The 25,810-nt window shown below is 40.8% G+C and overlaps 1 protein-coding gene across 2 annotated transcripts in view; it reads left to right on the plus strand.

Moving 5' to 3' along the window:
- Positions 1–25,810, plus strand: part of exoc6b (exocyst complex component 6B) — a 131,949-nt gene that overhangs the window by 61,281 nt on the left and 44,858 nt on the right. The window contains exons 16-19 of one of the 2 annotated variants that reach the window (XM_085394985.1): positions 8,983–9,094; positions 11,298–11,432; positions 11,673–11,861; positions 16,106–16,135. In XM_085394985.1, coding sequence (XP_085251111.1) covers positions 8,983–9,094; positions 11,298–11,432; positions 11,673–11,861; positions 16,106–16,135 — 466 coding nt within the window. The remainder of the gene's footprint in view (positions 1–8,982; positions 9,095–11,297; positions 11,433–11,672; positions 11,862–16,105; positions 16,136–25,810) is intronic. The other variant, XM_085394993.1, reaches the window with a different exon arrangement.

Consider the following 25,810-nt stretch of genomic DNA (forward strand, 5'->3'; position numbering starts at 1 on the left):
GGTTGATGGAAGAATTAAGTAAAACAATGCAGCTACTTTTCTACTGAGAAGATGAGCAATCAGGAAACAACTTCCGCTGTCCAGAGGGATTCAGCAGGCCTGGGCCTCAGCCAGACGCACACACACAAGCACACACAAACACACACACACACAACAAATTTCCCGCTTAATGTAAAAGCTAAAGATCCTCACTTTGAGCTTGAAAAAGCAGAACAAAGAACTGAACATTCACTTCCAGAATAGCACGGACTCTGGGTCCTTCAGTTTGAAACACATTATTAGAGTCATGTTCAGATTTGCGTTGTGCGTTCCAAATGAATAACATTTTTTACTTGTACCTGTAACTCTGAGTCATATAGCTTTAATATTTTTGTGCTCTTGTCCGCTTCTGTAGACGAAGCTCTACGAATGTTTAGTGGCTCCTTGTGCGTATGTGTGCATCAGTTGATTCTCCCTGGAGGCTGGGAATTGGGGAGGTGCCATTGATCCGTGACCGGGGGAAAAAGGAGACGGCGGCAGGAGCAGGGATGATTGGGGATGGGGAAAAAGAAAAAAGAAAGTCCAAGGCATCTAATTAAAGTCATCGGTTTAGAAAAGCAGAACAGTTGTGTGTTTGTGTTAGAGACAGTTTAGTCACCATCTTTGCCACAGATCTGTGTGAAAATGAATCAATCTGAAGAAGCCTGTGTCTCTGGCACTTTCTAGAGCATATGAACTCTCTGAAATGCTAAAAATTGAAAGCATGAGCAGAATTCACTGGAGCACAAATAGTAGAAGTAGTAGTCTTCTGTATTTGTTGAGGACTCATTCCTACAAATACAGTCTGCTTTGGTCAGATTTATTGGACAGTGGAAACGATTCTGTGTGCGCGTCTGGACTCTTGTGTCTGAACCTGTCAAAATGTTCCCGACAGATGTTTTTCAAGTAAAAGTTTCTTTCTGGTCTCTTGCTGACCAGACAGCACTAATTGCTCTTCTCAATCAGAGTAATGACTCCACTGTTTGACCTGGCTGGATTTTTTTTTTTATGGCCATGCACACCCTGCTATCTGGTTACTGCAGTGGCATGCCTTCCTGCCTGTTTCAAACAGACATATACATGGATACACAGATCCGGAAGCAGACGGGATGATGGTGCAGGACTTTGGTCACTGATCCCAAGCACCCCCCACACTCCGACCTCTGACCGTAACCTCTGTTCACTTTTATAATTTGGTGGAAAGTGGGTACACTTGCATGCATATGCGCAAGTGTACTTTAGTGCCTCCATGTGTGCTTGTCTTCTCCTGTTGTTCTAGACTTGTGTGTTTCAGGCAAGCTGCCATAGTAGCTATAAGGATGACATTTTTAGCCTTGGGGTTGATAAAGCCACCACTTTGGTCCAAGTTCAAATATCGAAACATTTACCCAATAGCTCTGCATTTCCGCACAATAGACTTTAAATAAAAACTGGATCTACCCACTGTGATGTTACTCACTATTATGGAAACTACCTCTTTTAAGCTACAATTTGAACATTTTGCCAATCACCATCATTTTTTTTCATGTTTTATAAAACCTGGAGGTGACAACTGAGCTATACTGACTGTTCTGACTAACAAATTGAGGTCACGACATACTTATTTGACTTGCATGGGAACCATTACCTACTAGTTCAAAAATCTATGCATTCCAGGAATTCAAACATGTTCATGTGCTGTGAAAAAGTATTTACCCCTGAATATAGATATATAGATAGATAGATATATATATATATAGATATAGTTGAACAGTTGTGAACCTTCCCAGGAGTGAATGGGCTTCGAAAATTACTCCAAGAAAACATTGACGACTTATCCAGGACATTGTAAAAGAAAACAAAAAAACAGTGCACATTAGTACATTGAAATAGTTAAGCAAAAATGGCATCCATGGAAGAGTTTCAAGGACAACCCCACTGTCAAACCAAAATAATACAAAGGTTCATCTCACATTTGCCAAAAACAAATCTTGATGATTCCCCAAGATGGAAAATATGTTGCCTACTGTTCGAAAGCCACAGCTGTTATGGACCAGTCAGCTCTCTATAAGCCCTGGCTGATATGGTCAAACTTATCGGTGTGTTAGGTGTGGAAATATATCGGTGGTTTCAAATTGATATCTACTAAAAATCTCTGTTTGAATCTCAGTGACCTTGACCTTAAGGTCAGTTCACTTGTCATTTGAAAATCTTGTGTATGCAATTACTCGAGAAGGAAGTCACTTAGGATACCATCTGGTAGGAGGGTGAGGAGTCCTAGTTGCTGTTGCCAGTATTTTGCAGAGTTTTCTAGCACTGTTGACTTTAGAACTAACTAGTAAATCGTAACTACTCAATCTGCGTTATCAAAGCATTTAGTAAAAGACAAACCTGCCTTTCCAATAACTCAAATACAGACTGACGTCGTACTGGTGCTGATTTTCAAGCTCTTGCATCACCTTCTCCCCAGTTCGTCATATCTTCCATCCCACATCTGCAGCATCTGTTCACTGCAGCATTCATTAAAAAAAAAATGATGGTCTTAGCTCTGTCACTATTCTTTTTTTGTTACTTTCTGTCTTCCCAGCTGTTGTCTGTGTTTAAGAGATCTTAAGTTGGAAAGCACTTTCTCTGGCATTACTCTGTATTTTTTCACGTATCAGTGGACTTGCATGCACAAGACAATTATATTCGTGTTCAAAGATAAGTATGATAAGCTCTAAGAACTAATTTATTTGGAGCAGCTGTACTTTTAGGTGTAGTTCTGCAAGTTATTAATAATCCCATTTATCAGTTTATCCAAAGTTCTTCTCGTTCACTATTCGATATGAGTTCATTATGCCTGTTCAGGTAATATCAGGTGCAAAGAGGCTTTTTTTTTTTTTTTTTGTCTGGATGTCTGTCAAACTCAAAAAACACTTTGGATTGAACATGTCGGACCCTTGGATGATACGTGTATTAGAGATGGACCGATCCGATATTACGTATCGGTATCGGTCCGATACTGACCTAAATTACTGGATCGGATATCGGAGAAAAATAAAAAATGTAATCCGATCCATTAAATATCACGAAAACACCTCACAAAACTTGCAACACGCCGTAACTCACCTCAGAACGTTAGCACGTCGGAGCAGTATGCATCACGTGATAGAGCGGCTGTGGCATGCGGGACCTGTGGGTGGTCTGGATAGCATGTGGAGCTTCGCTAGCAACCCGGCATTTTATCTCCGACAAAGTTATTCCCGAGAGAAGTACAGCAAGTGTGTAAGTCCATCTCTGAATGTTTGTAAAGCATTCCTGTGTTAAGCTTAACAAGCGACTGCCTCTCCTGCTGCTACTTCAATCATGAAACTGCTTAAATGATCAGCTGATCGGCTTTTCTGTCGCGAGTCCGTCTCTCTTGTTTGCTTTTGGCCCACTTTGCACCAGAAAGAGGAAACCAGCGGCTGAACAACAGCAGAACGTTTAAGCTTGATCAGCTGTTGTTAGAATTTATTTAATATTACTTTCTACACCAGGATCTTTTTCTACGTAGCTGACGGCTGGTAACTGTGCAGGGGTGGATCTAGCAAAGTTTAGCCAGGGGGGCCGATAGGGCATTAACAGGGAAAAGGGGGCACAAAGACATACTTTTCTTTCTTATTCTCATTTAAAATGTCTAGCTTTTAATAAATAATTATCTGACACCCAAAGTTTTAATTTGATGCAAAATGAGTAGAAGTCCATTACTGTATATAGTGACTATTAAGTCTAATATATATATACCCTAGTAAGCTATAGTACTTTTTACTTTGGGAAGGTACCATCTGTGCAGTCTGCAATTTTGTTGAAGAAAGATGTTGAATCTATTTAATATTTCTTGAAAAATAATTGATTTCTCTGCATTTTTTTCACACTGCATCAAATTAAGGTTGATTATGTCGATTAAGCATCATGAGGTGGAGCGTGAGGGGTGGTTCCCTATTTTTTATTTATTTATCTTTGTTGTTGCTGGGAGTTGGAACCCTATTAGTTAGGTTGCTTAATATTTACGCTAAGTACTCTTTAAAATACCAGAATAGGGAGGATGGTGTAGGTTTAAGTTTATTAGATTGATCAGTATTGCTGAACTATGAAATTTTTTTTTTGCATACAGGTATAACAGAATAGCTTTAGTGTAGTTGTTGTTTTAAACTTGAGTATGAACTTATACAAAATGCAGCAAGATATTTAAAAAACAGTTTTGTTGATTAAAAAACACTATATCGGATTCATATCGGTATCGGCAGATATCCAAATTTATGATATCGGTATCGGACATAAAAAAGTGGTATCGTGCCATCTCTAAGTGTATAGGAGGCTGTTGTTTGAACTATTGCAGTACTACCTCAGAAATTCTATTATTTATATTCAGTTTGGAAATGATTGTATAGTCTATCGTGCCAAGGTAGCTAAAGCAGACAACTAAGACATAATTATAGGCCTGACGAAGACCTGAGTGTTGGACTGGCAGGAGCCTGAGTGATGAAGGCTGTGCAAGTTTGTGACGTTTTTGGAGGAGAAGAAGATGAGGTGATGTTGGCATGAAAATATGTGCGAAAGACATCAACCTGTAGCCTAGAGGTAGATCAGCGGGAGCTGTTAGCCAGAGGATGGTGGAGCTCATGATGAACCAGTTGGAGAACAGTCTGGAAGGTGAAAATGAATCTGCTGCCACACAGATGCCCATGAGCCGGTCCAGTGGAAGAAGACTGTGGGTGTGAATCTGTCAAACTGTGAATATGAACGAGTGTGTTGCTGAGAAACGGCATGCATGCTCAGCCAGCCTATTTGAGGTAAAGACTGGAAAGAAAACAGAGGCGATTGTAGATGAAAATGTCGACACTTATTGGCCACATTTTCCCCACAAATACAATCAAGTGATTCAAAATTAAGCTGCAGATGTCAGTCTTGTTCACAGGCAGGTATTTGATTGCAAACACTTCAAGCCGCTGTGGACGTCAGAGTGGTAATATTTCCAGAGCAGTGCTGGCACGATAACAACAGGCATGAGCACATGCTTATGTTTGAGACTGGGAGAGCTGAGTAGTTCTTTGACATCGGTCAGTTGGAAGTTTACCATGACAAATGTGTGAATGCAAATACTCTGGATTGCCTCAACCCATTTTTGATTTCCAGGGGGTGTTAACAAGAGATGTAGACAATGTACACAATGTTTCTGGATGCAATTGGATAGACCTGCACCAAGTCCGTGAAATGCATCGTGGGAAGTAACACGGCATTAGAGAACAATTAGAGGTGTTATATGGAAAGCGTTCTGAATTGTAGAGGCCTGCAAGAAGAAATGAATCAAATTGATCTAAGTGACGCTAGACGTAATTCCTAGTGATGAATCGCCAGATAGCATTTCAGCATGGAAAAGATCCATCTTGTTTGTTACATTAAAGAAATGATAAAGAAAGCAGTTGTAATATATCGTCAGACAGTGTTGGGTGTAACACATTATTAAGTAACGCGTTACTGTAATTAAATTACTTTTCCACTGAAAAAGTAGAGTAACTGATTACTGTTCATTTTTAGGTATTTTAATTAGAGTTACTTACAATGTATTTGCGTTACATTGTAAAATAATTAAACTCGCTGAATATCATTATTTAATTTCAATAATTTGTCTTCTAAAGGTAAAAGTAAACTCTGCCGCTTTAACGTCGCTGTAGTGCAGGTGCGCGTCATTTCGCGCCAGTTTGCTGCATAGTCGTATTCTAAAGCGGAAGATGTCGGACTCGGCTGAAGCGAGTGGCTGTTTTATGAAATAGACATATTCCCGTCTCTTCACTTTTCTGAAACAAGCAGACAAGAACATTACAGTTATATGTAAAAACTATCAGCTGCTGTTAGTAGCAGGAGTAATCTACTGAAGCGCCTGACACGAGAGCATAGACGAACACTTCAGAGTGATCCTTGTTCATCATCCATGGATAACACCGCGGCAACTCCTGCTAAGCAGCAAAACCTGGTTTTACTTCAGCAGCACAGAAAGCGTCTGAAGGTGAGCTTAAAAAATGATTGCAGGCTACGTTGTGGAAGAGATGCTACCGCTGCGTACTGTAAAAAAAATGTATTTATTATTTAAAGAGTTTAATTTCTATTGTTTGTCCACTCAAGGTTTATAGGGATTTTAAGAAGTATTTAGTTAATTTACTTATTGAGTAATTAATACTCCCCCACCTACAGATAAAAGCCAATTATAGCTTGTAACAGCTTGAAGATTGTAGTCTTCTGACATTCACAGTTAATCGCAAATGTAAATCTGCAGGCTATCTGACGACAGTGTTGAGTCAGTTACTTTAAAAAGTAATTAATTACTAATTACTTAATCAATATTGTATTTAAAATACTTAACTTAAGCCTCTCTGTGGAACTTTATACGTCACATTTTTTATGTTACAATGTTAGTAACCCAACTAGGATTTAGTTATGAGTAGTTTTTGGCCTAAATCTCAGCATGAGACTGATTTAAAGGAGTTGTAGGCAGAATCTAAAGTTAGCACATTCTTTATATATATTGTAGAGTCAGTTCACGACCTTTAATAATCGTTTGTCTCGTCATTCATTCTTTTGTTTGTTGTACTAATAATTTATATGTGCAATCTCTGGGCAGGTATGTGCACCAGTAGATAAAGTATAGAATATAAATACAAAATATAAGCAAGGTAGTTATTTTCAAATTCTTGGCAACTACTGTTCTGCCTGCCAGGGCCATGTGCCTAGTGCACAAGGCACCAAACCCCTGCAGTGCCTGCTGAATGGACGGATCGATATACAGAGCATAAAACCTTATGTGTCAAACGCACCTGCACCTCTGCAGATAGACACCCTCTATTTATGAACCAGAATACCTCATCAATATATAAGTGCTGCATGAAAAGATTAGGAAATGCTTTTTCTTTTTTGCTGTAAATGCAAGACTGGATGTCAAAAAGGTTGCAACTCCCTGAGCAGACAGTTGCAACTTTTAATACGCAGAGAAGCTCATCAGACTTTCATATCTGTTGTGTGCTGAGCCGCAGTTCACAATCACACTGACTGAAACACTTCTGATTTTTGCTCTCGGTGACATCATAGCAGCTTTTCTGTTCCTCAGCATCATTTTCGGTTGCTTTGCGAGCTGCTGGGACGTAATGTGGTATGAAATCTGCTGATTCAGTGACGGATGATCCAGAGAGCTGTGCTGGGGAGCCAGTGAAGCGCGAGAATCAAGCACGACTGGAATGCTTTTAGTTTGCCATCGTAGTTCGCGAGACGCACGCTGGTGGCGGTTACACACACACACACACACACACACACACACACACACACACACACACACACACACACACACACACACACACACAGAGGGAGAGCAGAGTTTACTTGGCTGGCAAATCGGTTACCACAGTTGATTCTTTTATTAAATGTAGCGAGTGCTACGTGGCGCAGTTACTTACTGCCACACGTTTGAACGTCCACAGTGTTTTGTGTGTATTCAGCCCGTCGCTGTTTTCACTGCTGACTGCGTTCATTTTTTTCGTTGTTGTCATCGCTGATGCTGCTGCCTGTGTATTTTTAGAAAATACCTCCTGGGCGTGCTGTAAACACGCCTCATCTGAAGGCTTCTGGCTTCCCTTTGACAGCGCAGATCGCCGTGCATTTATTGTGACTGATGGCAGCATAAATACAATGAAACTCAAACCCAGCTCTGCGGTGTGTCTATATTTGTATATGTATGCGCGCGTTTCGGTGAGTTCACCAGCATACATTGACTTTTTGCCACTCTCCACCATTTCTGTCCACTCGGCACTTCTGCCGCTCCAGGAATTTTTTTTCTGTCTTCCTCCACCACCCCCCGCAACCTTTGCTCCGATTTGTCGGAACGTTTTTAGGATTCCTCTGCTTTTTTGGAAAAGCAGTGAGTTTGAATTCCAGCTTTCGCTCTCCCTCAGGCAACTCAGTGTGCATGTGTGTTGAATTCCAGGCACAGACAATTTACTGATTCAGTTGGAATGTATTTGTTGCCCACAGGGCTCTGGATTCAAACACAGAAAATAAAACACACACACAAACACAGATTGTTCATCATCCCTCAGCGGGAGAAAGCGATTGCTTTCATTCACAGTGATTATCTCTGCCTGTGCGACTCGTTTTGACCTCCCCTGACCTTTTCCTGCAAGAGCGTGCATCATCTTCTAATACTGTGTGCTTTACCTCTGGTCTCTCATGGGTTACGACCTCTCTTCTGTCTGTACACGCAACCTTTTGCCTATCACACAGAGCCCGAAGTCACACGACTTTTTGTGTAGTTGTTTCCAGGAACGTGTTGTTATTAAACAGGAGGCCAGAGAAAGAGACACCCTGCCATAAAAAACTTTACTGGACCCCCAAAATTGTGCAGAAAATTGTCTGGGTTTCTTCACCAAACATCACCCGCATTTCAAACATAACAAAGCTGATAGCGTGTCGGAGATTCTTTAAGTGGGTCTGATTTTTCTGCCATCAAACATTTGTTTTAATAGGAAATTTGAGCTCATTTCAGAGTTAAGTCCGCTGGCTGAGCACAGCTGGTAATTTTACAACTATTAAAGCTTTAAGAATTTTAAGAATTTGGAGGAAGAAGTTTGATTTCTTTGATATTCTGTGGTCATACATTTAGGATCATGAGTCCTAAATGACCAGTTTTTGGTTGGCAAGTTTAAAGCTGAAGTCTTATCAGGGCATTTAGGATGGCGTTAGAGTTTTAATGAGCCTGACAGCTCATAACATGGTAATGTACTTGTTAGAGTTGGCTGACATTTAGACTTTTTCCCAAATGGAGAGAGTCGCAGACAGAGAAATTCACTTAAACTGTTTGTACTGGCTTTCGGGCGTAGCAGCTCTCTGCAAGAAATGGAAGAAATCGCTTCTGCACAGTCACAGACTCTCCCGTTCTCTTCGCTTATGTATTTATTATGTATGTGTTTTTCTCAGCTCCACAGAGGTGGACGATATGATCCGCAAGTCGACAAATCTGCTGTTGACCAGAACTCTTAGCCACTGTCTGCAGTACGCCATTAAGAAGAAGAATGTCGGACTGGCAGAGGTAATGTGTGTGTGTGTGTGTGTGTATTTTTCCAAAAAAGTGGACAGATAAAACCACAATGGTCACTCCAAAAGGTCAGACATTTTTCTGAACTGAGGAAGATGTGGGGAGTTTCTGTTCTCCTACTTTGGATTTAATATTTTCGTCTGACCAAAAACCATAGACGTAGAATTAAAGTTGACATAAGTTGAGCATTTTGACGCTTTCCAGCTTGTTTTTTGTTTTTGTTTTGTTTTTTACCTGAATTTGACAAACAAGAGAATACGTTTATTTATATAGTGTCAAATCACAACAACATTTGCCTCACAGCACTTTTTATTGTAGAGTAAAGACTGTGCAATATTAGAAAGAATCTCCAACAATCAGATGACCTCCTACGAGGGGACACTAGGCAACAGTGGGAAGTCGCCGTCTGCTGCGACTAGCTTAAGGGGTGAGAGGAAAAAGAGGCAAACTGAGATTACTCTAATGGGATTATAACTGACAAATTAAACTCGCTGTATTAAATAAGGACAGAGAGAGAGTGTTAAATGGGTGGATACAGATATATGTCTATTTTTCCCCCCCAATAAACCACTGGTGAGGTGGATATCCCTTATATGGTCTTCTCAGGCACTCTGACTGTGAGCACAGAAGCCCCACCCACCTGCTGTTTATACCTTCTGTTTGGAGCCGGCAGCCAATTAGAAGAAACAAAACGACCATTACAGTAGTTTCTGGGTTTTTTTTTGAAGGGCAGCTGCACAGGTAGAGGTGACCCTCACGAACTTCTGATGCACACCCAGTTATTTTGTTCTATGAGGTTCAGAACAGAGCTTCAAGTAATACTCCTAGCAGGCTTTCACATAGTAAGAAACTTTTAACAACTTAAAAAAAAATTCTTACTTCATCCTCAACAATTTCTGTCTTTTATTTCTGTATCTAACAACAAAAACAGGGATGACGTTGAGTTGCAGTCAGAAGCATGTGCAGTGGGGTCGAAAAACCCTATTCACTGAACATAGTTTCGGTCCCAGCAGTGGGGCCCACCCTGCTGTTTGCAAAGTAAGAGGAACTAAAGCAGCTTGTGTCAGAGGATGAACAGAGGAGCTGCACCAAGACCCACTATAAGATAAACAAGGATTATTCTGAGCTGGGACTCATGCAAAGCTGCTCTAGTCGAGAGAACAAATAACATTGCCAGTAATGACAGTGAAATTATGAAGAGATGGAGACAGAGCTCTACTGAACAAATGCTCATTAGACTTGTGTTACAATAATGGCCTCTGAATGGGGGATTTTTGCAGTGATGTGAGCCAGTAAACAAGTGAAGTCTTATGTTTTTGATTCTATCTTTTATTATGTTGTTTTCTTTGGCAAGTGCAACTTTTGTCACCCCTGACACTTGTAATAACCTTCTCAGAGTGAACGTGTTACTCTAAAGTCGCTTGCACAACTTCAGAGTAGTTCTCTTACTCAGAATGGCGATTCTCAGCATTTCCAGCTCATTTACTTTCCCAAAAACAGACATTTCCTCTTTTCGGCCCACTGTTATTGTTGTCCCATCGCTGCAGAATGTGATGTGAAGTGATGATTTAATATTTTCCACTTTCCGTTGCTGTTTATTTTCATGCTCAGCGGCTACACTAGAGCACAAACATCATTAATTCACGGGGACAGGATGTAATGATAAGACGACGTGTTATGGAAAATTCAGCATGTCTGCATCCTTTATTAAACAAGTTCATCTAAGAATCACAAAGCTCTATTTGTTGTTCAAATTAAGGCTTATGAGGAAGTCACTAGACTGATTGTTGCAGAATGTGAATGCATTTGCACACCCGTTTGCTCCTGTCATTGCACGTATTGCAGTTTGGATTCGATTAACGCATAAAAATTCACGATTAAAGCCAAAAATCAAGTAACCGTTTGTACTTTTTAACCTAAGAAATATCAGTAAACGTGGCAAACGTATCCCACACGGTCCACAGGAGACATTATACTTTTAAATTCGGTGGTATGTTTGATATTTGGCTTTTTGGCGAGCTCTCGGCCCATTTCATCGAAAAATTGCCCACATGCTGGAAAAAAAAAGTCGAACTGTTCAATATGTTCCACTTGCAAAAGATGACACATTGTGAAAAAATGTGAGGAAAAAGAACTACACAACAAAAGGAGAAAGAATCCAAAGATGACCGGCTACATGTCTGTCCTGTTTGTGTAGTTGGTGCAGGTGATCATTAACACCACTCACCTGGAGCAGAGCTGCCACTTCCTGGAGGAGTTCATATCAAACATAACCAATGTTCCTCCTGACACAGTAAATGCTACCAAGCTGTACGGCACCTCCACCTTTAAGGTAAGGCTGCTCTTTCTTCCTCTGTCTCCTCTTTTCTCCCCAGCTGTTTTACTTTTTCTTTATTCCCCCATTCTTCCTTTCTTTTTCCTCCTTTCCACACAGTTTGTTTATCGTGCCATGCATTGTCTGTCTGCAACATGAAGGCACGCACGTGTCTCCAGTTTGTAAATTCTATGATACTTTTCCTTTTTTTCTTTTCCTTTTTTAAAATTCTCTGTTGGTTACAATCTTCTCTCGCAGGATGCTCGTCATGCTGCAGAGGCGGAGATCTACACCAGCCTGAATGCAAAGATTGACCAGTTCCTGCAGCTGGCTGATTACGACTGGATGGCTGCGGTGCCCGGAGGCGAGAATCTGGCTGCCAGCGACTACCTGATTGACCTGATTGCTTTTCTTAAGAGCACCTTCAGTGTCTTCACCAATCTGCCTGTTAGTAAACACATGAATACACACACACACACACACACACACACACACACACACACACACACACACACACACACACACACACTATAGACTTTACAGCATTGGAACACCAGAACAGAGAATCGAGCCATTCAGCACAACTAAGGAAATCTGCAAATCTCACCTGCAAATATAAAGAACTAAATAACTATAACAGTGCTCCATCCATCCATTTTCCATCCAGTTTATCCAGGTCAGGGTTGTGGGGCTGCAGCCCAGCTGCCACAGGGCGAGATCAGTACACCCTGACAGGTTGCCAGTCTGTCGCAACACAGGGAGACGTACAGTCATTCACACTCACATTCCACACATAAGATTACATTTTAGATTCACCAGTGAACCTAATCTCACTAACTGCATGTCTTTGTACTGTGGGAGGAAACCAGAGTACCACGAGACAACCCACTCAGGCACCCAGGACCTTCTTTCTGTGATGAAACTGTGCAAACAACGATTATCGTGCTGTCCTACAGCAGACAGCGATTAAATTATAACTTAAAATGAATTTAAGTAAAAGAAGACGAGAATGTAATGTTTTAAAATGAAAGTGAGGAGTAAAATTGATAAGCTTTCTTAAAAAGTTTTTAAAGATGAATCTCAAATTGCTACAGAAACAAATGTACAAAACTTGGGGATTCTGGCAGGTCCGGGTGTTGTTGGCCAGAATGAACTAAGTTGACATCCTAAGTGTATACAGCGTGCTTCGGTTTAGCAGCAGGTATGGTGGATGTTGTAGTGTTCACAATATGTGGGTCATTAAAGTGTTTATCAGAGAGATGAAACAACCGCCTGCTAATCAGACGGTACAACACAGAGAGGCCTTAAGACAGCATCTTTCACCGTCTTCCAGTGTTGTGCTTGCAGCCGTCCCCAACTCTCTGTGAACAGTAGTCATGGCCACAGATCGATTTGTGACAACAATTTGCATATTAATGATCATGAAACTGAACTCGTTTAGGGCTCTGCTATGAATTTGGCCACCATTACGAGAATCGATCTCACTAGGAAGAGAGGAATATCGTTTCCTGTGCCCAAGACATGAGGTCGTCCTAAGGTCATCATAAAACAGCCTCACAGCGCCCCCCCCTGTGAGATTAATGTGAAATGTTTCTAAATTACAAAAAGGAGGTTTAGTAGCACTGTCTTTCACACGTGTTGTATTTACTCTGAGTGTGCCGTTGTGTTCATTTGTCCGTCTCGCTTCGTGTTAGCATGACGCATCACAGGGCAGCACAATCTGCTTTACTTCGTTAAAGGATCAGCTTGTTACAGGTTAGGTCGTTAACATGGGCTCCGCTAAGCTTATAATAAGCTTAGCGGAGCTGGTTGGGTCAGGACCACTCGATTATATACAGACTCAGGCTGGTGATGCTGCTGCCCAACTTTAATGACATTACACTTCAGGTCAGGATATCACAGCGCAATTTTCCACATTTTAAAGTGTTTCTAAAGTGGAAAGAAATAATTATACTGTTCAAAGAAAATGAAAGGAATGCTTGATCATGACAGTGAAACCTACACTAAGTAGGGTTAAAGTTCAGGCATACCAGTCCCACACTAGGAAGCAGAAGCCATTGTGAATCCATTTTAGTTGCTTTGGTGCAAATAAAAGTGACAGCAGTGACTGGAAAGGCGACGACAGGACATCCTTCCAAAAAAGACAATGGTTTGCAGATGGTGGCCACACATCATTGCTCTTTCCATTTTCCCCTCCAACTTTCCTTATTGTTAGCGGCTTTTTCACTACTAGTAGCACGAGTTCGCCTGAAGCCCATTCAGGTTGCACAGATATTCAGCTTCTCTAGTACTTTACGTGATGTTGTAAGAAGGTGTGCTGTGTCTCCCTGCACAGTCTCAAGAGTGCAGAGGAGATGCCAGGAGACGGGCAGTTACTCGAGGGTAACTGGACAGGGCTGTAGAAGCAGCGGGTCCAGTGTTTGCTCTGTTTCTCACTAGCCAAACCTCAAATCAGTCGCAGCACTGCACTGTTGTCCAAATACGCTCACTTTTCAGTTTCAAGTAAACAAGATGGTAACGGCCAAAATGTGTGGATGGCATCATGTTCGCTACGTTTATCGTTTATACAAAGCCTTCAGAAGGAACTGAAGAAAATAGAGGGGCATTGTACTGCATGCTGAGCAGAAAAGCGGACAGAGCTTAATATCCCAGCTATGTTGTTCCCACTCTGAATCTACTGTTTTGGGTTAATTTAAAAAGTAAAATGGGATTAACCCGCTCAGCTTTTAATGACAAACAAACAACTGAATTTTAAAGCCTGAAATCGGATTTTGTATCAGCTGTTTTGATCATTTAAGCAGACAAACCGATTTGAGAGCCTACACACCACACACAGAAATACACTCACACACGGACACACACACATTAGCTTTAAGGTGATTTTGCACGCAGATTTAGTCCCAGAGGGTCACAAGGCCTTAAGCACCCACACATGTATGCACCAAGTGTTTTCTAGCATTTCTAAGAGGCTTTTTCTGCACCCCCACAAGCCCTGGACATGACCCCATCACACACACGTTAACACCCAGTGTGGGGCCTCCTAAGCAGATCAGATGCTATGAACCTATGATGCTGGGTGGTATGACCTCCTAGATTAAGAGGTGATTGTGTGAAAGAGTAAGGTTTCACAGAAATGAATTGGATACTACTAAAGTGCGTAAACAGGTTTATAGGGGCATAAATTAACAAATACGTTTATACTGCCCCTTTATTCATGTCCTACTGTGTGTCTGGGTCTATGCGAGTAGGGAGCAGCAGCATTTAAAAGAGATATCTAAACCTCCTACTTCTGGGGTGGTACAAAGGTATGCAGCCAAAAGATGCTTTCTGTTGATTTTTCCAGAGTGTGTCGTCAGTTTTGCACACTACCCAAAAACCCTCACCAAGGAAGCGTCTCAGTTGGTCCAGTCCAGCTCAACTGGCTCTTTTCCAGCACATCACTGTAGGTCCATCTAACCACTTTCCCCAACTCATTAACGAGACACCTAGATACTTGGATCTTCAACCCTGAACCAGCACTTCACCCTTTTCTGGCTGACAGCTGTGGCCTCAGACTTGCAGATGCTCATTCCCATCCCAGTCAAGCCATCCTGGTGCAAATTGGAAGTCGTTGCTTGATGAAGCCATGCCGACCACATCATCTGCAGGAAGCAGACGTGATCTTTAGGATGTTCTCTGATCTTTAGCTGTGCCTGAAATTTTGTCCATAGACGTTATGAGCCCAGTATGAGTAACTTATTGGTGGCAATGTGAAGCCCTGTATTTTTACATGGACCAAATGGCACATAACATGAAACCTAAATACTGTGCAATCAACTATTAAGCCCCATAGGATTCACTGAGGGATGCAGTTGAATGTCTTCTCCAAGTCCACAAAATAACATCCAAATATAAAGTCCTGGATGTTATGCAGCCAACAGTAAGGACATTGAAAACAGCACAAACATACGAACCCCAATCCGATATTTATGGAGTGAAGGAGCAGCATGTTACAGAAACATTCCTGCAGCGATCAGCTCGCTATATTTTTGCACATGCTTGTGTCAGCTGTTTAAACAGCTCTAAACCTATTAGTATTAAATGTAAAAGCTCTAAAGGTACTTGGCTCATATTTCCTGAACAGCCACAGGAAAGATTACACTTATTCGTCTCATGCCTCAGTTTCAGTTCCTAGAAAGGAAAGCGTTTCCTTTATCCAAAGACTAATACTACGTCTACTTAGAAAAAGGATCATAATCGAATTGGGCTCAAATTTTAAAAGCAGAAGGGGGACGACGTGAAAAGTCCTCTGGAGTGAAAACAGTCACATGAATATTGGAGAGCAAACTTCGGTTTTATGGTTTATGGGCACTTAGATCATTTTTCTGTAGTGTTCTGAGATGTTTTGGCCACTGCTGCCGCCGTTGTGTCCACCAGATCTGCGTGGTGCTTCAGCACGTTGCACAAAGTGCCAGTTAAAGCCAGATTAGCTTCATCTCGAGGGCCTGTGTGTAATATATACACACACTGAGGTAGAAAAAGCTGCCAATGTCCTTGCAGTGATTTGATTTAGGAGGATTGTTTCCAGGCAGCCATTATATACTCCTTCCACTTTTTTTTTTTTTTTTTTTTTTTTTCCCTTCCATTAAGAACACATGACTTCTGATGCTTTGCCCTGTGCTAAATATCCTGGTTTATGTTTCTTGCTTTAGGGAACACCCATAGAACACGCTACCTTACCGGTGAGTATCTGGGCTGCTGTTGTGATGGAGTGATGTTTACAAACCCCTGACTCACCTTGTTAACCCTCAACCCTGACCTTAAATCTCCTTACTAGAACGCATCGACCAGCATGCAAGATGAAAAGAGAGTGATGCACGTTTGCCTGAATCGGTGTTATCTCTGTCCCAACCAGGGAAGGAAATGGGGGCACAATTCTGTTTGTTTCAACTACTGAACCACATATTTTGGCAGGTTAAATTGTCATTTTGTTGTAGGTTCAGTCATAGTATGAAACCTTTGTTATGTATTATAACTGTGTATAAACAGTTGATATTTAACTCTCTATCTGAGAGTTATCCAATCTTGACTAGAGCATATCTGGTACGCTTGGGCGGTATCGATGTGTATTAGTAAAGAAGACTATTTACAAATCTGCACAGCATGACTTTTTTGTTGTCCTGAGGAAATTATGTAATTTCCTTCAACGTTGTCCAAAAAAACCCCAACAGTCCTCTATTAAAGAGGACAGATTCTGTCAGTGGACAAGCAGCTGAGCTCAGTGAGCTGTGAAAGTTGTCAATTGCAAGTTAGTAACCAGTAACTTGGGAGTATTTGGGGGTTTAGTCCAGTTGATAAAAGTGAGGCAGCCAAACAGGCCGAAAGGAAGAAGCTGTGCGGATTGCTTGCTTTTAAAAAGTTGTTTTGTACTCTGTTGAGGACACAGACTTGGAGATCAAACATGGACAATGATGTCAGGGATCAGTTATGGTCAAAGAGTTATTGTATAAATTCCTCATTGACTCAATAAATTAATAATATTATTCCGAGATTCATTATAAATCCGTCAAGCAATGATTTAATGTCACACCTCCTTATGTAACGAGGGCACAGGTCAATGTCCTTCTACATGCACGAGTGTTGGTGTGGTGACTACACAGACCCATCGTAATCATCATCATCATCAATGAGAGACAGCTGAAGGTTGTTTCTGACTGTTGGGTTGATTTTGTTAAAGTCAGAGTGTAATGTGAAAGATGCTCGTTAATCACCTTAACCTATTCTGTTTTAAGCACTGAGCATTTCTTTGGGAAAAACTCGCTGTGTTCCTTCCCCTGGTGTATCTCCCAGTTGAAGCACCCAGCTTTTCCACTGTCCAATGGGTTAGCTGACTAACCTTATGGCTTGCTGTGTGGTACAGACGATCCAAGAAGTGTGTGTCGGCTTTGCTGAGTGAAATTCAAGCATTTTCCTTTTTTAGTTTTTTAGTCCGGAGCACTAATTAATTGAATTTTATTCTATTTGAATAAATAAATTGTGTGATATTTATTGCAAACTGCTTCACAACAAATGCCAGAACATAGAAACAAAAGGCCATTGAAGAATGTCCTTTTCCTTGCCTTGAAAACTCTTGGGTAGCTTATGCTTTGGTTCGTTATCCATTTGCGCTGTGAAGCTCTGTCTAATCAGTTTTGCAGCATTTAGTAGAATCCGAGCAGAAAGAATCGCTTCTTACTAACTCATTCTGCTGCTTCTATCAGCAGTTACAGCATCAGTAAACACTAGTGACACAGTTCCACTGGCAGCCATACACGCTTACACCATAACACAGCCTTCACCATGTTAGATGCATAGTATAGCTTTGCATCACGAGCTGTTTCTGTCATCTGTATTTTTCTTTTCCCATCAGGTACAAGTTAATCTTGGATTCATTTGTCTAACATGTTTTAAATGTTTTCTAGCAAAGTCTAATCTGACCATTGTGGTCTTTAGTGTAGCCAGTGATTTGCGTCTTGTTGTACAGCTTCTGTATAAGCGTCTCCTGATTGCAGATCTTGACAGTGATACACAGGTTTATTTTCATAACCACAGAAATAAATCTGTGATCCACTTTAGTTGTATTTTCTGGTCTTTCAGGCCTTTTGCTGTAGCTCAGCTGGCCAGTGCCTTCATTTCTTTTTAACAATGAGCCGTTTGGCTGCTGCACAAGGTCAAATTTATTTATATACCATATTAAAAACAACAGAGGTAACCAAAGTGCTGTACATTAAAATTGTATAGCGCCATCAAACATTGCACTGAAATCCAGAACAATTGAGCAGGAAACACAACATTTAAAACACAATGAATAACATTTGATAAAAATAAAATAAATTTATAACACAAAATGCAATAATCTAAGGATGCTGCACTGGAACCAAATGCCTAGGCGAATAAAGATTTAAACGAGTGTATTGTCTGAGCTGTGTGGATACGGAGAGGTAGATTATCCCATAGATTTGGTGCTGCTGCTGTAAAAGCTCAATCACCTCTTGGTTTTAGGCGTGCGTTAGAGGAACTGGTAAGATAACTGCAGCGTTTACAGGTTTATCAGTGTGAAACGGCTCAGACTGATACAAACATGCAAGTCTGTTGAAAACCTTAAAAGTAAGCAATGAAATCTTAAAATCAATTCTAAAACAGACAGGGAGCTAAAGAAGGGGTGAGAGGCCGAGGTGATGTCTTCATGCCCCATTCTGGACTTACTAAAGGCAGTGCATAGATGATTGTTCAAAGTCCAGGGAATTACAGTTTTGAAGTTTTCGCTGATTGGTTTACTCAGGTGTTTTTCGCTTAACAGCGGTCAGCTTTAAAATTATAGTAAAAAGCTATAAATACAAACTCGACATTTAGAATCAACTTCAGATGTCATATCTGCTTCATTTATCACAAAATCACAAGAGAACATATCTCACCTGGCCATGAAACCACCCGTCAATTGTCACATTAAGTTTGAGCCTCTAAAGATGAACAACTGCAGAAAAAAATGTGTAATTCCCAAAGAGTTGATACAAAATGTTTGTAAAACCCTTTGAATTAAAGCTAAAAGTCAGCACTTCAATCACATATTTTGATTATGTTTCATTTACAATACACTGTGGTGGTGTACAAAGACAACCGTACAAAAGCTGCACAAAGGCCACTGTGTGCCATTAAAAACACCCTGTGTGATGTCAGGAAGGTATGAAAAGATGGATACCGCCCAAGCCTGATGTCTGGTACTCACTTTCTTCAGATTTCTAAAACAGGCTCTAATGAAACAAAGGGAAAAGGCCAATGTGAAGAATGTGTTTACCAGCCGCTTCAAAAGACAAAAGAAATTTCCAACCCTGGTGTCTGTCAGATCAAATGTGGTTTGTAGTCCTTGAAGTAAAGCTGCTTGCATTGGTTCTGTGTATCTGTGTGTCTGTGTGTCAAGGTTACAGTCAAAGAAAAGAAGGAAAAAATCACTCACAAAAATGCACAAAAGTCCAGACTTCATTTTTGTGGTGTTTCTTGAGTGACATGAACAAATACCTGCCTGGTGCAGAAATCTGTGATTGTTCCACAAGCCTTAACCTGGGCCTGCGCCCTGCACGGTCTCAGACACATCAGTATATCCCCCCTTTTATAGTATTTTTTTCAGGTCATTAATCAGAATAAGCACCTGTAACCCTTCAGATTTACCCGGAGCGCTCAATCTCGTATCCCCCAGACGCAGATTTAGGTGAAGAAGCACTGCAGCCGGGTGTCGCCCTGCAGTGTCATTTTTTTTTTTTTTTTTTTTTTGCTGTGATCCCACCTCTTGACTTTTGGCTGCGCTGCGTGGCTGTTCGTATGATTGACAGGTTTCTGGATGGACAGAGAGCATATTATACACCATGTCGAATCAGTTCCAGGAGTTGTGAATCAGTACGTTTGTGGCGTTGTGAAGCGCTGACTTACGGTGCTGTTGTGTTTATAACTCAACCTGCTTTTAGCATTATGAGACTGCAGTTGAATTCAGATGGGGGCACTTCAAAAACAAGCTCTGTCCAAAAAAAGGGGGGAGTTGCACATGAGTCTATAATGCTGAACGCTTTTACACGTGAGGCTCTGGTGCTTCTAACAGATCCATAAACATGAATGTTTTTATTAAAAGTAACTGATTAAATTTAGCTTGAACACGATCTAAGATTAAATGAAGGGAAAATCATTGTGTTTATTTGGCCTGTATTCAGGTACCTGTTCTGCCTCAGTCACTGCTGGAGTAATACATGTGGCCACACTTACACATTTATTTACCCCCACAAAGCAAGACCATGAATAACCTGAACACTTTCTTCTCAAGTTTGCTGTGCTGGAAGCTGACAATCAACATGAGCCAGATATAAAAAAAAAAAAAAAACTACTTTAAGATTTTTTTAGGGGCTTTAAAGCTTTGCTCTTAATATAATTTTATATTCACAGTTGATCAAATAACTGTGTCTGTAGTATTGACACCAGATGTATATTTGTCAGTTAAGTACATAGTGATTAGAACATTTTTCATAGGTTTTACAACTTTTCCTATTGATAAAGATCTCCTCCGCAGGCATTCATACTATACTAAAGTTAAGTAGTAGATAGTCTTTCTACTATAGAAATATATGAGCAGCCAGAACTTTGTTCTGTATTTTTACACCTTTATTTGTGTAGAAAAACTGAGACATGCTGTTGAAATCACACTTCTTTCCCTCATATTAACACCTCTGGGGAATTAAATGTGTAGTTAAATGCATTTACAGTCACAGACAGACATTGGGGAGTTTTACTGGTCTGGCTCTGTATGTGGCTCACAATGTGAAATGACTTTAACATTCTTGCTATAGAGTACTTCTTCTAGAGAGAAATTCATGACTGCAAGGTGTCCAAATCATCACGCCTCCACCTCCGTGCTGATAGTTGGTATGAAGTGTTTCTGCTGATATGCTGTGTTTGGTTTTCTCCAGATGTGTTGTTGTGCATTATGGCCCAACATCTCCAGTCTGGTCTCTTCTGCCCAAAGGACATTGTTCCAGAAGCCTTGTAGTTTGTTCATATGCAACTTTGCAAGCCTAAGCCGTGCTGCAGGGCCTTTCTGCTGACAATCCATTCAAACATTTTAATTGTAGTGTCACAAACTTTAACATTTGCCATGCTAACTGAGCCCTTTAGAGTCAGATGTAGTACTTGGGCTAGTTCCTGGGAATATTGCGGCATTGTGTACTGTGAGTACCTTTTATAGAGGTATTCACATCTGCTGATGATCAGTTAATTAAATGCATTAATTAGCAGGACCTGGCTGCTATTTACCTCCTTAATTCCTATGGAAGCATTTAGGGTGGACATTACCTGACTAGATGGAAACTGTTAGCAGTTAGCACTGTGTTAGCACTGTGAACATAAGTATTAGATATCAGGTGGTCAAACTCACAGTTGGATGTGTTATTGTTAATGTGGCACTAGCATGTGTCACATACCCATCATTTCCCCTCACACAGGCCTAGTGAAGCAACACTAGGCCTTTCTCCACTTTCTCTGCTGTTAGTTGTTGGAAGGAAGCAAACAGCAGGTTTATCACAGCGTAGAGCGATTTGTAGGTTTCCCGCACATAAAAACGATTAAATATTAACGTCAGAGATTAATGCGTGTGCGAAAGCACCTGAAGGTGAATTTTCATATCCTGAACAGTGGGACGAGCAGATGTTTGGTTTTTTTTTCAACTGTGCTTTCCTCCTCTTCCTTCCTCTTTCTTGATTACTCACCACCACCCGTCGTCTGTCTCTCCGCCTGACCCCGCCAGTCTCGTCCCCATCCTTTCCCCTCACCTCGTTCCCTCCACCTGGCCTGCTCTTTCTTTCGGTCTATTTGTTCAGCCGTTAGGCGCTGAGTAGATTTTAATGAGCTCTTTGATGAACGTCTCTCGTTAGTTAGAAGGAGGGATGGAGGTGGGAGGATGGAGGAGAAGCATCACTTGTTTTTCTAGTTTCCTTTTCTTGGCTCTCTTCCTTCCTTACTAACTTCTCTCCCACCTCCTCTTCTCTACATATTTATGTTCTTGAATCCTTTCCTTTTATTCCTCTGTCCTCACCTTACCTTTCCTTTGCTCACCTCCCCTCATATTTTGCATCCTCTTCTTTTCTTTCCTTCTTTCCATCTTTGCCTTATTTCACCTTGCTACCTGCATTTCCTCAATTCTTCACTCTTTTACATTTTTCTTGTTTTCTTTTCCCTTTCTTCCTTCCTCACCAGTACTCAACCAGTTTCATTCTTCCTTTGATCACATCTATTTAAATTTACATCTTCCAGCTGTCCTAATGGTTCCTTTCCTCCTTTCCCCAGCTCACCTGTTCTTGTTTTTCTCTTTCCTCTTATTTTCCTTCTTTTTTCATCACCCTTTCTTACTTTGCTCTTCCTTTTGTCACTTTTCAGCAGCTTTTCTTTTGTTTTTCTTCTGTTTTTGTTCCCACCCTTTTTCTTTTTAACTTTTTCCTTCCCCCTTTGTTACCTTGTCACCTGTGCTCGTCTTCTCTTTCCTGCCTTTATCTTTTCTTTCCTAGTCATTCCTTACCTTTCCTCATGCTTTCTTTCTTTTCCATTCCTTTTCCCACATTTCCCTTCAATTGTCACTGCTTTTATTTATTTTTTTAATCCCAACCTTCCACCCTTTCCCTCACCTTTTCTTTTCACCCCCTTTCCTTTCCCATCTTATACTTTCCTCTCCTTCCTCTTCTCCACTGTGCCTCAGGCTAATCGTTCCCAGTTGTCTGTACTGAAGTCCAAGGCAACGCCATTTTTGTCAGAAAGACCTACGTGTGTGTGTGTGTGTGTGTGTGTGTGTGTGTGTGTGTGTGTGTGTGTGTGTGTGTGTGTGTGTGTGTGTGTGTGTGTGTGTGTGTGTGTGTGTGTGTGTCAGATATTCCTTGCTTAGGACATGTAAATAGAATTAGCTCATTTCACGCTCTGTCTCACCCGATGATAATTGACCCCCGAGGTTGTGCGAACACTGTATTCTGTGTTTGTGTGCACGCAGAGTTCAGAGGTCAGCGTCGTATTGGAGGAAATCCGGCCAGTCGTAGGTGTGTGTTTCTCAAAAATATGTGCTTGCACGTGTGTGTCTTGTGTATAATTTGATTTTCCCTGTGAGGTGAAGGCTCTCCAGACTCTTTCCTGACTTGGATCTCAGTTCATGCGCTGCTACAATTAGATCTTTTTTTTTTTTCTTTTCTCTTTCTTGCTGCTGTCGGGTTTGTTATATAAGATAAGATGAATTTTATGGATCTCTGAGGGGAAACAGTTTTATTACAGCGGCAGTGAGTTGAGTTGCTGCCTGGAAAACAGAGGAAATGGTATTAAAGTGTGTCATTAAAATAAAAATAATGTCTTGATTAAATCGTTGCTTAATGACAGCCAATAATTTTAACTAATGTGTCTGTTAATGTTCTGTTTTGTTTTTCCTTAATTTCACATTTCCTGGATGTATTTGGGAATCGGTGGGAGGGTATTTTCAGCCATAGGAAAAGTCTGGGAGCTCAGCCATTACTCAGGATTTTTACTAGGGGATCAATTGAAAGGATAATGAATGTGCTGTGCTGCTTGTTTCGTACATTCATTAATGCTTGGACATTCGCTGCAGGTTTCCATCCCAGTCTAGACGCCAGATTGCGTGGACAGTGTGCAGAAAAACAACGCTGATTTTAAAGTTATGATTAGAAATGTGTTTATGCTTCTGTTTTTTTTTTTTTTTAATATATACAAATGAGAGCATTCGCACAGTGGTGGTTAGCACTGTCCCCTCACAGCAAGAGGGTCCTGTGTTTGAATTTGAGTCTTTCTGAATCAAGTTTTCACGTTTGCATCAGGGTGCAAAGACATGCTGGTTAGGTTAACTGGTTCTGTGATTACCTTCGCTGCAGGAAACAAAAGCCACTTGATGGGACTTTAACACAAGACGAGCACTAGTTAAAAAGTGAGTGTCTCCTGTTTTCAACATCGGAGAAAAGAAAAGGGTTTTTTCTCCATGAACCACTATCCAAAAGCCGAAATGAAAGGAGTAACTTCCTCACATTTAGAACTGCTTAAATTTGCATTTGGAGAAGCTTTATCAAGCTTGGAGGGAAATTGAGTTGTCATAGCAGCGTACACACAGCCAAAACAGACAACAAAGCAACCGTATAAAATGAAATGTAGAAATGGAGGGATAAATAAAGAGTTAAAATTAACACTAATGTTACTAAAAGGATTTTACAGGTATTGTAGGTGCACATGTACGTTGTGGTGTACAAAAAGTGATGGAGTGCAGTTAGTCCAGTTCAGTATGTGTAGAGTCTGATGAGCAGGAAGGAACGACCTCTGGTGTCGTCATACAGCGAGGCTGAAGGGATCTGCTGCTGAAATTGCTGCTCGGGTTGTCTGATGTGTTAAGGATCGATGCCAGTTAATTTCCCTCTACAAAATCATGCTGCAGGAACATCCATGGACAGCCCTCGATAGTGTCTTTGAGGTGTTTGCTGTGTTGTCTTTTTTTTTTTTTTTTTTAAGGATGTGCTCAAGGATTTTCTGTGGGTGTAATTTGGGCCGTTTATAGGAACTTATTATTATAATGTGATTATGTAGCCCCGATTAAAATCCTTACTGATTAAATAATTCCTGACATATGAATTAAATTAAATAATTTTCCTGTATTTTTTTTTTGTGCAGCATCTTTTGCGTATGCAGTGAAGTCCAGCTAAATTTTACCTTTTATGTCACAAACGCTGGGGAAGGGTTTATTTTTCGTGTGTCTGCAAGCAGGGGGAAAAAAATAGCCTATATATTGGAACATGGGATTTTAAAATCACCAAATATCTGTATTGGTAACGAGCGGAGGAACAAATTGAGCCGTTATAAATGCAGATACAGATTTATCAGCATGTGGCTGCTAACGGCCCCCGCTGATATATCGGTCACGGTTAACAGTTTACAGCGCGTAGAGGAATAGAAACAGGAACTGGTGCCCTGATGTTTCATCTGGTTTCTGAGAATTCAGTGGGGAAAACTTGCTGTGTGTTTTGGGTCACAGTGTGATTGCCGGCTGGTCAAAGTAGGTTTTGATACCATCGTCTATCTGCTAGCTGTGATTCCTTATGTTTTAGCATAATGTTTTATGTGTTCAGGGAGGTCAGGGGGTAAATGTCCTGAGTTTTGCTTCTTTTTATGTCATGGTATGGCTTCTATGAGAATTTACTCTGAATTAATCAGCATATAAAGAAAGTGGGAGTATAACTGCTCACAGTGTTGGTTTGCCTTCCTTTGATTGGCAGGTCAGATGAAAACACTTGCAGTCTGCTTTAAACGGAGCGCAAAGAGCTAAAACGACTAAAATTCAATTAATTTGACATCGAATGCACGCTAACAATTGCAGGAAGATATCAACAATTTATTCGCTGTGTATGAATATTTGCAAACGACACAAGGAAACAGAGTCACATGTGTGATTAGAGCTGTATAAACACTAGGTTCACACCAGCACCTTCATGCTTCACACAAATATAAATGTTGTGTGTGTGTGTATTTGCACATGCTGCATGTATGCATGTGTGTTTAGCTTCACTGTGTGATTAATGAAGGTAATTAAATATGCAGGGCTTGAAATGAAAGGTCCCGCGTTTCTTATTAATCACCCCTAAAGTGCGTTGGTGTCAGCCGGACACATCAAAGTCACGTCAGGATTAATATGTGTAATCAGGCCTTTCAGGGAAACTTCCTCTGCTCGGCGTTTCACTCAGAGTTTACAAGGTTAAGATGATCTTTTAATAGACTTGATTTCCCCTTTTTTTTCTCAGTAGTTCTCTCAAAGCAACATCTCGTCAAAATTATGTTGATGGTACTCAGGAAAGAGGAATTAAGTCATACAAATT

The sequence above is a fragment of the Rhamphochromis longiceps genome, linkage group LG3 (genome assembly GCF_057381845.1).
Source record: "Rhamphochromis longiceps isolate RC_006_pf linkage group LG3, R_longiceps_female_GT1.1, whole genome shotgun sequence".
Lineage (NCBI taxonomy): Eukaryota > Metazoa > Chordata > Actinopteri > Cichliformes > Cichlidae > Rhamphochromis > Rhamphochromis longiceps.